Below are 14,800 nucleotides of genomic sequence, written 5' to 3'. Positions count from 1 at the left end.
TAATCCTATTTCATACAACTTTTTTTAAATAATTTAATAATAATCTATAACTATTATTTTACTCATATATTAAATAATATTTAATTACACATTATCTCAGCTACACTTGAGATTTTATCCCTCCACTATCTCTTCTATTAAATATCGATATCTCAGTTTAGATTTTCTCTCATCTATCTCTTCTTAAATCCACGGTGCGGACTTATAATATTATATTAACCCACAATACCTCTTTATGCATAGTTATTTTATATAAAAAGTGCGAAGTTATTTTACTGCAATACGGACCTATAACCCCCTTAATTATCCCGCAGTGCATAGTTATTAAATATAATATTCTAAGTCCACAATTTTAATAAAAATAATATTATTTAAAAAATACTATTTATTATTACTACTTTAACATATATTTATAAATATTTTCGTCACTTGATATAAAACATTAGCAATTCTTAATACAAATTTACTGTTATTCAATTCGACTTTATATCATATCAAACATATTTATTACTTCTTATAATAGTATTAAACTAAACATTCCGATGCCTATCATATTTATTCTACAAGTGAACGAAGGGTTAATATTTTCATAATACAAGCAATGCTCAAGGTATGAGTGTGATCTTCTTTAACCCAGGTAAAAAGGAACCGACCTAAATTATTTTGACCTAGAAAGAACCATATAGTATAGAAAGAGAAGATTTCAGCAATTAAGAAAGATAAGAGCATTTGCATCCAGACAAGATATGAACACCAAACAGATCAGACTACTAAGAGAAAGCCATCATTATAAGGAAAAAGGGCATAACTCACCATCAGCCCTCCCAAATACGCTCTAATTAGTCCAACAAAACACCATATAAAGTAGGTTCATTCACCAATAAAGGGAATGGGGAGCAGTACAAATCAAAATAGCACAACATTGGTCCAGAAATTAAAGATATCCAGAAGCATCAAAATTAGAATTTAAATGGTCATTCAACCAAAAAACAATAAAAGATAGCCCTTCTACACCTAAGCCAAGAAACTCTGGTTCATAGATAGCAACTTTCGGGGGTCTTACAAAACAAATAACTAGACCTTTACTCTGACTAAATCATGCATCAGCTCATTCCTCATCATCCTCATCACCATCGCCTCCAGCTGCCTTCTTTGCAGCAGCCTTCTGGTTCCTTCTCTTCACTCTTCCAGGGCGACCTCCACCAAGTGGACTCGTGAGGGAGAAGTCAATGTGCTTCTCAGAGTCAACCCTTACCATGAAGGATGGAATGTTAACCACTTGGCGTCCAACCCTGCAAAGATAGTTTAGTAAATAAAAAACGAATCTTATAGATAAACAGAAATTGCTGAATTCAAAATATCCTGTTTTGCTGAGCAACAACATTGTCGTATATTAAACAATGTAACTTATAACAGATGTTCTCAATACAAAACTTGTCATACAAAATAGATTAAAAAAATTGTTTCCAAATTTAGTTTCACTATTACACAGCAACTTAACATCCAACTATCACAACCAAAAAAAATATCTACATAGGGGGATAGGCAAGCATCTAGTGGTTAACCATTACAATCATACAACAAAAGGCACTATTGAAAGGATAGGTAAGGCAAACAAATAAGCCCGCATAATTTGTTAAATCCCTACCAAGTAAGAACTAGCTTATACATATATTCTGACTTCTAAATTAAGACAACTCCGTCATATGTTTTCTCCTAGAAAATTATAACCAAGCAAAATTCAGAAAATACTTGATAAAAGGGCAAATGGACAAAGTGATGACTTTGTAATTATAATACAACTCCCTTGACTACAAAGCTCATGTAAATTGGATAATAATATATATTAGAACTGAAAACCCAACTCACTCAGACCCTTGCTCATACTAAACGATATCCAATTTGAAACAAATTCAAGTAGTGCCACACATATGAGTCTTGTTTCTAAAAGTCTCAATTGAATATACACTGCATCCAAATGATGCAGATGCAAAATACAATGGCTTCACCTTAAGTTAGATAGTAGAAAAAAAAACTAACATCAACACTCTCGAGGAGATTAGATAGATATAGCTTATTATTGACTTCAGATAAACATAGTGTTTTAAGAGATCACACTCAACATGTAGCCACCACCATATTATTTTTCTTATGAATATGGACCAACATTTGAAAAGGCAAAAAAAGTCCCAAGTTTACCGGGCTAAAAATGCCATACTTATGTTTAAAAAATTCGCCAGCAGTAATTTCATTACATGGTATCATTTCCCTCATATTTAAGAATAATTAATTAGACTGCAACCTCATTCAAGAAATCAGCAGTATTAATTAAAAGTAGGGCATACTAACATTTTAACGTTCAGCACTTATCAGAATCACTTAACTTGCGATAAAAAGAAAGAAAAAGAAAATCTACATTTACATAAAAGATACATGAACCAAGGATATGGAATAGCTGATTTTGAGCCTATAATTATGACAAGCAAAAAGAGCAGTAACATAACACATGGACAGATAGAAAATGACACGTAGACAATTATACTACTCTGAACAAAAAGGACTTCTATGTGTAGTCATTAGCTATCCAACATCAATGATTCATCAATGGAACTTGATTTTTAATCATAGCATACTATATATATAAGTTGTTAAAGTAACAGGAGAATTACTTCTATTCCACTAATAAAGCTTCAAGGAAACAGTTATCGGACCATTACATAAAACTAAGTCACAAAATCCTATAAGTGTGTAACTATATTACTTGGATACACAAGACTAGAAACATATTTAGCAAGGTTCCAAATATCGGAATCGGAATCATGATCGGCCGTCTGAAAAAATGATATGTATCGGCCGTATCGGCGGTAGCTATCCAACATCAATGATTCATCAATGGAACTTGATTTTTAATCATAGCACACTATATGTATAAGTTGTTAAAGTAACAGGAGAATTACTTCTATTCCACTAATGAAGCTTCAAGGAAACAGTTATCGAACCATTACATAAAACTAAGTCACAAAATCCTATAAGTGTGTAACTATATTACTTGGATACACAAGACTACAGACATATTTTGCAAGGTTCCAAGTATCGGAATCGGAAGGCGTCTGAAAAAATGATATGTATTGGCCGTTTCGACGGCATTGGCCGCCCGTATCGACCTGTATTTTAAAATACAAAAAATTCTTAATTTTTTAGAAAAATAATAATAATATATAAATATGAATTATTCATATATAAAGTCTAAAAACTAAAAAAATAAATATTATTTTCTCAATTTCTATTTCTCCCCCTTTCTATCGCTCACACTCTCTCTCCCACACAAATTAAAAAAATTCTTCTCTTCACTAATTCTCTTTTTTATCAAACCCTCTCTTATCAAACTCTCTTCCTAATTAACTCTCTCTGCTACTAACTCTCTCTTAAAAACTCTCTCTCCTTCACCGACTGCCACCTCTTTCCCTCTTTAACATAGTTTTTTAATTTTTATTTTCTCTCCATATCTCTCTCTCTCTCTTCCCCTCTCTTCTTCCCTCTCCCTCTTACTGCTGCAACACACAAACTCTATCTCTTTTTCCCTCTTTCTTGCTCTATCTCTCTCTCTTGCTCCCTCTCTTTCTCTCTCTTTCTTTCCCCTTTCTTTCTCTCTTACCCATGCTCTATCTCTCTCTCTTCCAATCCGGTCGATACCTGACCGAAACCAATCAACCAGGGATCGGGATCAGCTACGACCGATCTGTTTTGGCCTATCCCACTCGGGATCGGCCAAAACTAAGAACCATGATATTTAGAGAGCATCAGAGAAAGTTTTTACATCAATAAGCACATAAGTGTCTCAGACGACCGTCATGAGTTGCTCATCTTTCTCATCACATGGTCTGTATAAGATCAACATAATAAAATAACAAAATCACGCTAAGATAGAATATATATATATATAAAGGCGCAGTCATATACCTCTAATGTCTGACAAAGAAACGAGTGCCTCAAATAGTGTACGACTATCATACCATTAGGTTCTCAATATGCTCATAACTCTAGGCCATGACATTAGAACCACACATAGAAAAGAGAGGCATCAGAGAAAAAATTACATCAACATAAGCACATTTGTGTCTCAGACAATTGTAGTGAGTTCCTTATCTTTCTCATCACATGATCCATATTGAATCAAGATAATAAAGAAAACTAGTTATAAAATGAATAGTTTTTACACCTCGAGAATTAGATTTCTCATTGAAATGAGTGCCCTAATTTGTTGCATGAGTATCCAATCAAGTTAAATTATTAAAATTCAGATAACATCATAACAGTAGAAAGATTTATCTTAAAAACATAAATCCACTATGTTCATGCCATCAAACTGTCCTGTACATAAACAGAAATGATACAAAGAAGACAATTTGAACATAAGCCTGTCTAAATTAAGGACCAAGACATGATTCAAACACAATACTTGCTTCTCCACGCACAAGTCTCAAAAGTCAAAACAAACTAAGTTTGTGCAAAACAAAAATGAAGATCCTTCCAAACTTAAGATTTTGATGAACAATGCAAACTTCCATGCAATAACTATCACACTATCACATAGTGGAAGTGCACAAACTAGATCACGACAATCTGCTAAAATACAACTACCAGTAATTCTGGCTGCAAAGCATGCCACTTTCTATTCAATGGCCCTCCAAACAACATTAGACTTATGATACATGCAGACATTATCAAAGTACACGACTTGAGAATCAGATAAATATTCATACATCCAAACAAAGGGAGAAAATTATTATACCTGATGTGGCGCTGCCTGATCAGAACCCTAGCGTGATGGATCGACTTCGCCATCCCAGTCTTAAACACGATGGTTTGCAGCCTCCGCTCGAGAAAATTCTCAACGGTAAGAGCCAGGACATAATCGAGCTTGTTTTGTTCCTCACTCAAGAGCCCATATCGATTCATGCGGCGAAGCAGCGCTTCTCCCTCAAAGATCCGCTTAGGGTTCTTCTCATCCAGCGTGAGCAGCTCCCTCGCGGCGTTACGGATCCGGCTAAGCGCGTACTGCACTCTCCACAGCTCGCGCTTGCAACGAAGACCGTACTCACCGACGAGCTTCAGCTCGGCGTCGAGACGCTCCTTCTCGTAGGGGCGGCGAGGCTTCTTGAAGGTTTTGCCATCTGCGAAACGAAATAGTTCTAGACTAATCTAGCGTTTCCGAGATCTAAGGTTTCCATGACATGAGAAGGGAGATCTGAGAGGAATAGGGCTTACAGTTGCGGTAGAAACTGACGTGAACCATGGCTGGGCTTCCTCTTCTTCTCCTCCTCCTCGATCGCCGCTTTCGCGCGTGATGGCTACTTGGTGGAGAGATGGGAGAGGGAACTTTATAGGGTGGGAAAACCCTAACCCCAAGTTGGCTGGCGCAAGAGAGGGTTATTGAATTGGGCCGGGTCAAAGGTCGGCCCTAGGCTAACCCGATCCGTTTCCTCTCTTCAGTAATGGATTGGGCCTTGGACCAGCATTCTTAATTTATCAACTTGGAATTCTGCAACTATTAGAAATAAAAATTTAATAACTATTGAGGGGATATTTGTTTAAAATAGTAAAAAATCGGCCCATGTGAGCTATCTATTATATAAAAAAAAAATTTATTATGAATATATTATAATAATAAATAAATGCATTCATTTTTAAAAGTCTAAATCTTATTATTATTAAAATCTAAACTTCTTTCTGTAAATAATATTTACCTTAAAATCATACAGATTAGTGGCATTATAAAAGGTCATTCTTAGTTATCCCCCACCAGATGCTCATTACTCACAGAGAAATGTACCGATTAATACTACAATGCATTTAGCACTAATAACATACAAAACTATACGACATACTGATTTTATAATCAGGCCTAGAGATAGATTTTGTTTCTCTGCTAATCAAGATTAAAGGCTTTCGAATATTTACTGTCTTATACTCATCCCACCCATTCAAGAATGATGTAGATAAGATAAAATCTAGACCAGAATATCAATTCTTGGCAGATTGGAACTAGCAAAATAGATATATTAGATAGAACAAGGACTAGGATATACATCTGTGCAAAAGAGTAGCTTAAACATCTGGCATAGATAAGCAAGGACCTTCTGGAGTCCCCTTGAAAGAGGAATATTACATGGACTGCTGGTTACTATCCTTACAAGGGAACTAACAGAAGACGAAGTCCCAGAGAAGAACCAATGCAGGATAAATTAGTTGCCATCGTCGTCGACATCATCATCATCCTCTTCATCACCTTCTTGCTCATCATCCTCATCATCAAATTCTACACCTTTCTGCAAATCAAATAGAGTGGCAAAGAAGACTTAAAAAAGAATGGCATTTGGCTCCTTAATGTGCACCAAACAAGTTAATGTAATTCATTTGTGAGATCGCAGACCATTGTCACAGTTCTTCAACAATCCTAAATTAACTAAAATCAGTCAATGCTTCTGATTCTTATTGAAGTTCGTTATGAGGTGGAGACTTACTTGGACTCTAGACTTGGGTATTAGGATATCTCATAAGTCAACAAAAGTTTATTTGCATCTTGACCCAGAGAAGTGATGACAAAGAAGTGCTACAATTTGGGATTTGTGGTACTACTAGTACTAAGATAGAAACTCTTTAACCAAATGAAAGACGAGAGTTAGCTACCTCATTATCATTTTCATCCCCTTCAAAATACACCTCATCAGCTTCCTGCATAAGTTGAAGCAAGATATAGATACAAACATTGTATAGAGTTGAATATATAACGGTCAAGACTCAGTTGTAGGCTAGTAGGAGATTCACTTTATGATGCACAAGGGAGCAAGCCAACTTACATTGTTAAAGTACTTTAACGGGTTGGGCCACAAATCTTCCTTTATTATCTCGGCAACCTGCACATTGATAAATAACAAATATGATAACAGAAACTTCAGAGATAGATATATCTCATTGGACATCCAGCTAAAATTTTAAACACTAATACTCATTAACGATAAAATGCGAACAAGAAAGACGAACAATAGCAAAGTTGCCAGATATCAGGACCATAGACTACTAGTTAGCCACAAATGGAAAATAACAAAAATAAAAAATCTCTACAATTGCAAACCAATAATCAAGACTGACCTCATCAGAGAACCCTTCTGAGATGTCCTTTTTTGTAGTTTCACCAAACCAGCTAAAGAAGCTGCATACAGTTGATACAAGTCAAATTAACATCCAAGTAGCACAACTGTCAAATCCAACAGGTGACATGTTAAGGTAAGATAAGCACTGGAACATCACCCTGACGCATCATTGATCAATGACCACATTATTAGTCATAATCTTCAAAGCTTAAAAAGGTAGGGACTGGACAAACATCACAGACCATGCTTAACTTCCGGTGATTCCAAATATACAAGTGTCTGTTTGCACTGACATTAATATAAGTATGTGCTACAGTTATATGCCTCTGCACCTTGTCTTTATCTAGAAAAACATATCAACAACACTAGCAATATTCTCCGGACATACTAACTATTTATGCCCAGTTTTGGTTCAAGGCTACATATAACGAAGAGAAACTAATCCATGAAAACAGTAAACCTGCTAAATTTGTATCATTGAGACAGGAAAAAAGAAAAGGAAAAGATTTATGAGCAGTGAAATTCAATATGGAGTTGACGAGTAGTGGAACCTAACAATGATATATTCTCATTGACCAAATCAAATCTACTCGTCCCTAATTGGCTTTCCTATTTTTATTTTCATGAATCATATCAGAGCACAAGTAAAAAAAATTCACTTCTCTAACTTTCCATTTCCCTATAAGTCTTGCTATAAAAGTGTCACCATTGATTCCATTACCATGTCTTAAATATTGCTTATACATTTCATACAAGAGCAGCATACTAGCCAACAAGCCTCAATGTAGGGGTGAAAACAGGCCAACAAATCCCAACTCGCTTCAACCCGATTCGGATTGGATTCGAATAAAAAATTTCTATCTAATCCAGATACGAATAAGATTTTGAAAAAATACCTGGATAGGGATTCAAATATAATTTTCAGTTGCAGATATCAAATATCCGTTTATCAACATATTTTTTTAATAATTTATAATTTTTATTTTGCTTATTTAAATAGTGAATATTGATATTGTTATTAATAATGTATTATATATTATTTGTAGAGATTAATTTTGCTAATTTTATATGTATTTGGCACGCAAGGAATTTATTTATTTTTTAACTCTTAATATTTTTATGTTAATTGTCTCTAAATAAAATATTATAATTCGTTTAAAATTCTACCAATATTCATTTAAAATCTGACCCTCTATCCGAAAATTATTCGTATCTATTTAGTTATGATATAATTTTATATTTTGTCATTCGTCTAATATTCGTATCCGAATTCGTATCCAAACCAAAAGTATGGATCCAATGTGTGTTGAGCACTATCCGATCTGTTTTCACCCTACCCAATGGCCTTTTTTTTTTGTCTTTTTCCAAACATATTTTGAGCTTATCCTGACGGCAATCATGTAACAGCAAGGAAGAAAATCTTATATCCAAGACAAGATAGACATAAATGGATCAATGCACAACGGATAATAAATAAGAAACCATTGTACCACATATGTCCAAACCAGAATGATAAAGTAGATCCATGACGCATAGTCCAACGTGAGTATTTCCACCTTACCTACATGCTATATGAATGATACGATAAAACCAAAATTCTGACAGAAAACAAATACAAATACTGAATGAATGCAAATGTTTGTATGCTGCATTTGTTACTAGATACTAAGACAGCTATTCAGGAAGCATTGAAGTCAACCTTTCATCAGGAAAGGGTCTTTTGCTGCCATTCGGCTCATGGGTATCACCATCTGCAGTATTCTGCAGATAGTAGAAAAATACATTTTAAGAGAAATTTGAAATCAGCAAGCCCATCAAAAATAGAGAACATAGCACATAGAGAAACTATCCTTACCCTTCCATGCTTCCATTTAATTGTAGTACCAGTTATATTAGTCGTTCCATCATCCAGAAAAGAGTATGTCTTCTTTAAGCAAATATCTTCAAAATATGAGTTAGGGGAGAAGTTCTGGGCATCACAATAACCAATTCGAGGAGATCATGTTAATGAGTAAAGAAGTTGCACAAGTAGGTTATTTCTTTAGAAAGAGAGTTTGCAGGTAAACAGAAAATAACTCACAAATGTAATGGAGTAACCCGACTTCATGTCTTTAAAATCTTCAATATCTAACGAACTCAAGTACTTGAAGATCTACAGTAGTGTTAGTATTAATCAGAATAAGTACTGGCACAGCCAGATAGCAACTAATAAATATTGCCAAAAAATCAGCTTAGTTCTACTTTGCCAAGTAAGTTATGCAATAAATGTATATAGTATGACGTAACAATACTACCTCCAACATGAACCCAAAAAAATCAACTATACAAAGATATTACAGCAAGGGTTATACCTTTTGGTCTTCCTCACTCAGAAGATCACCAAGTGCTGGATGGCTTAGAAACTGCCCACGCATATTATATAGGAAAACATAGAATGAGAATTCTTTCACTTACCAAAATAAATTGAAAATAGAATGACAAGCACATACTGCAGTTAACCAGAAGTCTGGAATAGATTTGATGATCTCATTCCTTCGCTTATAGACAGGTCTTCGCATATCATTATACTTCTGTTCCACCTCTAATACCTTCTCGCTAGCTTCCTCATTCACCTGAACAGGTTTATATGGTTTAGTGAAGCGGCCAAGTGGAAGCAGAACATCAACTAACAAAACACATAACAACATGTCAAGTTTACAGCTATAACAGATTTTAAAAATAATCCTTGCTCATTAAAGTATTCAAACCATCTTTCCCAACATTTCTATGATTTGTAGGACTGTTTTATTATTAAGATTGTCTCCTCACCCAGAAGTAGGACAGCTTAATTTATTGTATTAACTGCTAACCATTTCCAAGCAAATGCAGAACGATATCACTGTTTCATTGAAATCTTCTTCATATGGAACTTGTCGGTGTAATACACCAAATGAACTCCTATAAGTTAGTACGTGTCAAATGTAGCACACATGTAATAGAAATAACATCTCACGGCCATAGGACTAAAGCATTAAGATAAACGAATTAAACTCCTGTTTGCTCATGCAAGATGTACTAATGCCCTGATCACAGTTCCAAAATACAAGAAACCCTATGTAAATGTGACAAAAGAACAATCTTTCCTAGAATCTAGCAACGAAACCAGGAGCATGCATCGAAATAAACGATTTGATTATCATTTCGAACAAAATTCAAATAGATCGCAGAGCACATGAAGAACACAATAACGGCTAATGAAAAGAAAGTATATTACCTTCTCGAGTTCGTCTTGGATCTCCTGTAGCTTCTCTATGGACAGCAAGAGCTTGCCGTCGATGTGATCGGGCACCTCCTCTCCTCGCTCCACGACTTTGCACTTCTTCCCCTTGTCCACCACCATCTCCACAACCCCCTCCTTTCCAATTCCCTCTAAAACCCTAACCCTAATTCTCAGATGACTTGATCCGAGTTCGACAATGGCGAAGCGGAACCCAAGAGGAGATTGAAAGCCACAGGAGAACCGGCAACGGACGAACGGTTTGAGATTTTATATGGGTTTTTGAGTGTGACTACCGTCACCTACGGTGTAATGACCTCAGCGGTATCTGTCCACGTGGGACTGCTGGTCATGGAACATGGCAGCGTACCGAGCGGATGGAGATTAGGGAGGAGGTATTCAGACCGCGCGGAGCTGTAAACGGGCACCCTCACGGATGCGAATAGTGAGTGAGCAGGGATCAGGGCTCCGCTCCGTTAAGGAACGGGAGTCTTTTAAAGCACGTGCTTTGCACGTGATGTTTTGAGGAGGAAATGGGAGTGGCGGTGGCTTCACCCAAGTGCTTGATTCCATACCGTGGTCTTTTACAAGCATTGCTGGTCAAAAAAGAAATTAGTTTAATTACACTCTGCTCCTCTACCATGAATTCAGAGGAGCAGCATGTAATTAAGTCAAAGATTTTTTCATACATCACACTGAAGAGAAAAAAAAAAATTCCTGCCAACAAAACTCACTGTCAATAGTGAATTGAATGGACTTCCACTGGCAAATACAATGATTTGTACTTTGTGATAGTAAAGCCAAGTCAATCCCAAGAAAATGCAATGCTGTAAGTAGGATTAACTCCATATAAAGAGAAATGCCTCCATGAATTTACCCTGTGACAACAAGGTATAATAAGGAGAGAAGAGTCTAGACTTACTGCCACAGTAAGCATTTCACTAAGACAATTTTACAAGGTGCAACAGCTCAACAAGAACTGTTAGTTGGATTTGTAAGCACTAAAGCAGTTTCAACAGGTCAACAAGGTAAAACTGAAACAATATGAGGTCTGTATTGAAACTTTGCCATTCAAGAATCAAGAGAATCCATATATAGACATCTTTCTACATGGTCAAGGTGACATAGCATCAAAATAAATGCAATGCCTGCTTAATTTAGGTTATCTTTTGAAAAAGCGAAAAGTAATTTCTTTTTCTTTCCAGATATAAAACAAAAATAAGCTGAAAGTTGCAAAGCCCTTAAAATCTTGTCAGAAGTGGAACAACGCCAAGTGGTTCAGCACTGGGATAGTTCATTATTTGTTTTCTTGTAAGGGTAATGAGTCGGAAGATTTCCGTATGAAGCTAAGTTGGGCTTGCCTTTTGGGCTTGATAGCAGCTGCTAAGACAAAAAAAAATAGAAGATGAGAGGCCCAGATTTTCACAGGGATGTTATTGTTCAGGGAAAGCTAAAGCCTTTATACCTGTCTGCCTTTGCTTGTTAGAGCAAATAACAGAGGACCTCCACTCCTCATAAGCTTTTTTCTCCATCTTTTTATGCCTCTTGTAACTTGATAGCTGAAATATATACTAAATCATTTAATTGTAGAACGCAAATGGCAAAATTAAAATAAAAGGATTAAATGAATGATAGGAAACAATACAACATCACAATCAGCCAAATCATGTTAAACATGGACAATAACACAAGAGAGATAAATATTACCACCGACGCCAGTACAGAAGATGAATTGCCAAAAGGAAGAGATACTTAGAGTGGAGCTTTATATTGTCCAATGGCATCCTATTAGACAGTTTTGAGTTACAAGAGACTATTGGCAACAAGAAATAGAAGAAATTCAGCTTAGTTGCTCTTATATGTCACTATATTTGTTCAATTCTTTTCCTGAGACAGACAGACAGTGGCATGCCCACAATCTTTGGGCCAGGGCAAGGACTCAGTTTAGCAACTGCATTTTGACCCATAAATAGTTATGACAGTGTTTATGTTATAATGTTGAACATATTTTGCTCTTATAAACACACAATAATTCTAACTTACTGTAAGTTAGCAATCAAAGAGTGTACAAGTACCTTCAATCCAGATTGATCATCTCCAGAATTATCATCAGATGCATCATCATCATCCTGACGTCTTCTTTTGCTCGGCAATGCATCTAACAGCTCTGTAAAGATGACGATAGTTGCATTAGTAAAGAAATGATATAACATCAAAGACATAATCTGATTATATGCATAGTAGTGACTGAGAAATACACGGAGAACAAACTTATGGTATATGTACAATTTTGTCCTATTTCTCTACCACTAAAGACAACGTCAGTCATACTATACTTTACCTCTGTGCCCTTTGATAGCCTTTGGGTTTTTCTTTTCCTTGGAAATCCCAAAAACATCAAAGCAAAGATCACACATAGAATTTGAAACCTATCCAGGAAATGAGAACAAGCAATAGATTAATACCAGGAAAATGCACTTGTGAATAGAAAATAATAATAATAATAATAATAATAACAAACAGACTACGAAGACTCAAACATATTATCACTTACAGTAGTGAATTCCCCTTCAGATGTCCCACATAATTCAATCAACTTCAGCTTGTCTACTTTAAGCTGCAACAAGGAAAGGAATGTGTCTTTTAAGTAGTCAAAAGAAGGAAACTAATTATCATCTTAAAATAGTAAACCACAACAACAAAAAACCTTATGCCTTTTTGCACATAAATAGAATGCCACAGCAGTAAATACCGGCCGGCCGAAGTCAGTATTTGCCCGACGAGAAGCTGGCAATGCAGCCACAAAACGGTCCTTGTACCTAAAATCCAAGATCCCCAGATTACAAACCAACATAAAAATGCCAAGTAGTACAAAAAAAAAGGCATCAATTCATTAGAAAATTTTATGTTATTTTTGCTCACGAAGCAAATGTAATGGAAGAATTCAGATACGGTGATCTTACTGAGACAGTCCCTTCTGCACAAATGGGATGAGCCTAACACAACCAAATTGAATCCCAAGTTCGCGCACATCAAGGCTCACCCTAACAAATTAGCAAATAATAAGATCCAAGCAAAGGTTGCAACAGACTTCGAAGTGCAGATTAATTCACGCAAAAATGGGCAAAAGAAACAAGACAACGCACTTGACTCCAAGCCCATTCTGCATAGCATTAAATGATCTCATGTACGCCTTCTCCGACATCCCACTCATCCGGATCGCACTTTGACGATCAAATTTCATCTGAAACCTAGATCCCAAAAACATTTTTCACCACCTAAAACTTCCGAGACACGCAAAAAGAAAATCAAACACTTGATGGGCATCTAAGAATTACCTCGACGCCGCAATCTCCAAGCAAATTATAGCCTTGCATACCTCTCCCTAAACCAAAGAACACCAATCCAGACTAAATGATTCGACTAGACGAGATGCATATGAGAGAAACAGAGAGGGAAGACGGGAAGAGAGTTTACGATGCCAATCACGGAGGAGTCGAAGTGGACGTCAGAGAGGCGGCGGAGCTCCTCTGCCTTTCGGATGAGAGGCTTGGAATCGGAAAGGCCGAGTCTTGCGGCGATGGAGGAGACGTCCATGGTTAATGGTGGAGGGAGATTGGAGGAAGCGGGAGGCATTTGCAATGGAAAAGGAAGCAGTCGCGGATCAATTTGGCGGGGAACGGTGGCGGGAAGATACTTCGAAGCGTGGTGCCAAATTTTTGGCGGGACAGATTAATGCGAATTTGGAATCTCGGGTCGAGTTTGGTGGGGATTCAACTCGGACCAAAAGTTTGGGCTTAGCACAATTCCGATCCGAATCGAGCCATGTAAATAAGGGTCTCTTTCGCAAATAACCTCACGTATATTTTAACATAGTGCGATTAACCCCCTCTACTTTCCAAATTTATAAACGCATCTAGTTAACTCATAAGAAATATCCTAAACATTTTTCTTTTTATAAATATAATATTAGAAAAAAATTTACAAACAATTTGATAAATAGGTACGTTAACTTAATCAAACATATAGGTATGGTAACTTTATAACTGATCCCTTAATTAACTCGATTCGATTCGATTCAATTCAATTCGTCAACAATAAAACTGCAAGATAAAATGTTACGAGTATATATAATGCACAAATTATATAAAGGCAGATAAGGTCTAGATTATTTATAAGCAAAGAAAAATAATATATATACACAAGAGCTCAAAGCCCGGTACTATGCACTGCACTCCTGCACGTCTTCTTCTGCAACAAATGTGATGGAAAGCAACGAAAAGCGACGTAAATAGCTGATCGTCCTCGTGTTCCTGAGATCATTTTCCACCACATAGAAAGCCAAACGACTTCCGCATCCTTGTGGGCCATGCGAATACAAGTAATCCAA

General features: G+C 36.2%; 3 protein-coding genes and 1 non-coding gene across 5 annotated transcripts; all 4 read right to left on the bottom strand.

Moving 5' to 3' along the window:
• Window positions 1-787: 787 nt before the first annotated feature.
• On the bottom strand, window positions 788-5,425 carry LOC140780495 (small ribosomal subunit protein uS4y). Its single transcript, XM_073126095.1, has 3 exons — window positions 5,269-5,425; window positions 4,793-5,174; window positions 788-1,292 (listed from the first exon to the last, which is right to left on the bottom strand). Exons 1-3 carry the CDS (start codon window positions 5,294-5,296, stop codon window positions 1,109-1,111), a joined length of 594 nt encoding a protein of 197 aa, XP_072982196.1. The 5' UTR covers window positions 5,297-5,425; the 3' UTR covers window positions 788-1,108.
• On the bottom strand, window positions 3,797-3,883 carry LOC140780811 (small nucleolar RNA Z161/Z228). Its single transcript, XR_012107573.1, has one exon. It is a non-coding gene; the product is annotated as a small nucleolar RNA Z161/Z228 (small nucleolar RNA).
• A 603-nt stretch (window positions 5,426-6,028) lies between the features above and the next one.
• Window positions 6,029-10,778, bottom strand: LOC140780503 (NAP1-related protein 2-like). Its single transcript, XM_073126114.1, has 10 exons — window positions 10,408-10,778; window positions 9,644-9,766; window positions 9,506-9,556; window positions 9,235-9,306; window positions 9,010-9,123; window positions 8,854-8,915; window positions 7,153-7,213; window positions 6,861-6,917; window positions 6,691-6,735; window positions 6,029-6,329 (listed from the first exon to the last, which is right to left on the bottom strand). Exons 1-10 carry the CDS (start codon window positions 10,531-10,533, stop codon window positions 6,246-6,248), a joined length of 795 nt encoding a protein of 264 aa, XP_072982215.1. The 5' UTR covers window positions 10,534-10,778; the 3' UTR covers window positions 6,029-6,245.
• A 677-nt stretch (window positions 10,779-11,455) lies between these two features.
• Window positions 11,456-14,163, bottom strand: LOC140798632 (origin of replication complex subunit 6). Of its 2 annotated transcripts, none has more exons than XM_073152586.1 (10): window positions 13,888-14,163; window positions 13,749-13,795; window positions 13,557-13,661; window positions 13,374-13,454; window positions 13,163-13,229; window positions 12,965-13,027; window positions 12,752-12,839; window positions 12,486-12,577; window positions 11,876-11,969; window positions 11,456-11,790 (listed from the first exon to the last, which is right to left on the bottom strand). In XM_073152586.1, the coding sequence occupies exons 1-10, from the start codon at window positions 14,044-14,046 to the stop codon at window positions 11,708-11,710; spliced, it is 879 nt and encodes a 292-aa protein (XP_073008687.1). In that variant the 5' UTR covers window positions 14,047-14,163; the 3' UTR covers window positions 11,456-11,707. The 2 variants fall into 2 exon arrangements, with proteins under 2 accessions (XP_073008687.1, XP_073008677.1); XM_073152576.1 differs by having other exon boundaries at window positions 13,118-13,229; window positions 13,888-14,160.
• Between the last annotated feature and the right edge of the window lie 637 nt (window positions 14,164-14,800).

This window comes from Typha latifolia, chromosome 1 (assembly GCF_019914945.1).
Source record: "Typha latifolia isolate L0001 chromosome 1, TyphaL0001v2, whole genome shotgun sequence".
NCBI classification, from domain to species: Eukaryota; Viridiplantae; Streptophyta; class Magnoliopsida; order Poales; family Typhaceae; genus Typha; species Typha latifolia.
The sequence above is the reverse complement of the archived record's forward strand: the minus strand, read 5'-3'. Positions and strand labels throughout refer to the sequence as shown.

What these genes read in the sequence shown, in the direction of transcription:
- LOC140780495 (XM_073126095.1), bottom strand. Translation starts at nt 5,296, where the DNA reads ATGGTTCACGTCAGTTTCTACCGCAACT. An exon ending in CGTCAGTTTCTACCGCAACT is followed by an intron (nt 5,175 to 5,268) that starts GTAAGCCCTATT and finishes TTCGTTTCGCAG; the next exon opens with ATGGCAAAACCTTCAAGAAG. An exon ending in ATCAGGCAGCGCCACATCAG is followed by an intron (nt 1,293 to 4,792) that starts GTATAATAATTT and finishes CTATCTTTGCAG; the next exon opens with GGTTGGACGCCAAGTGGTTA.
- LOC140798632 (XM_073152576.1), bottom strand. Translation starts at nt 14,046, where the DNA reads ATGCCTCCCGCTTCCTCCAATCTCCCTCCACCATTAACCATGGACGTC. An exon ending in ACTCCTCCGTGATTGGCATC is followed by an intron (nt 13,796 to 13,887) that starts GTAAACTCTCTT and finishes TCTTTGGTTTAG; the next exon opens with GGAGAGGTATGCAAGGCTAT. An exon ending in TATGTGCAAAAAGGCATAAG is followed by an intron (nt 13,028 to 13,117) that starts GTTTTTTGTTGT and finishes TCCTTGTTGCAG; the next exon opens with CTTAAAGTAGACAAGCTGAA.
- LOC140780503 (XM_073126114.1), bottom strand. Translation starts at nt 10,533, where the DNA reads ATGGTGGTGGACAAGGGGAAGAAGTGCAAAGTCGTGGAGCGAGGAGAG. An exon ending in CGGGTTACTCCATTACATTT is followed by an intron (nt 9,124 to 9,234) that starts GTGAGTTATTTT and finishes TGTGATGCCCAG; the next exon opens with AACTTCTCCCCTAACTCATA. An exon ending in TTAAATGGAAGCATGGAAGG is followed by an intron (nt 8,916 to 9,009) that starts GTAAGGATAGTT and finishes TACTATCTGCAG; the next exon opens with AATACTGCAGATGGTGATAC.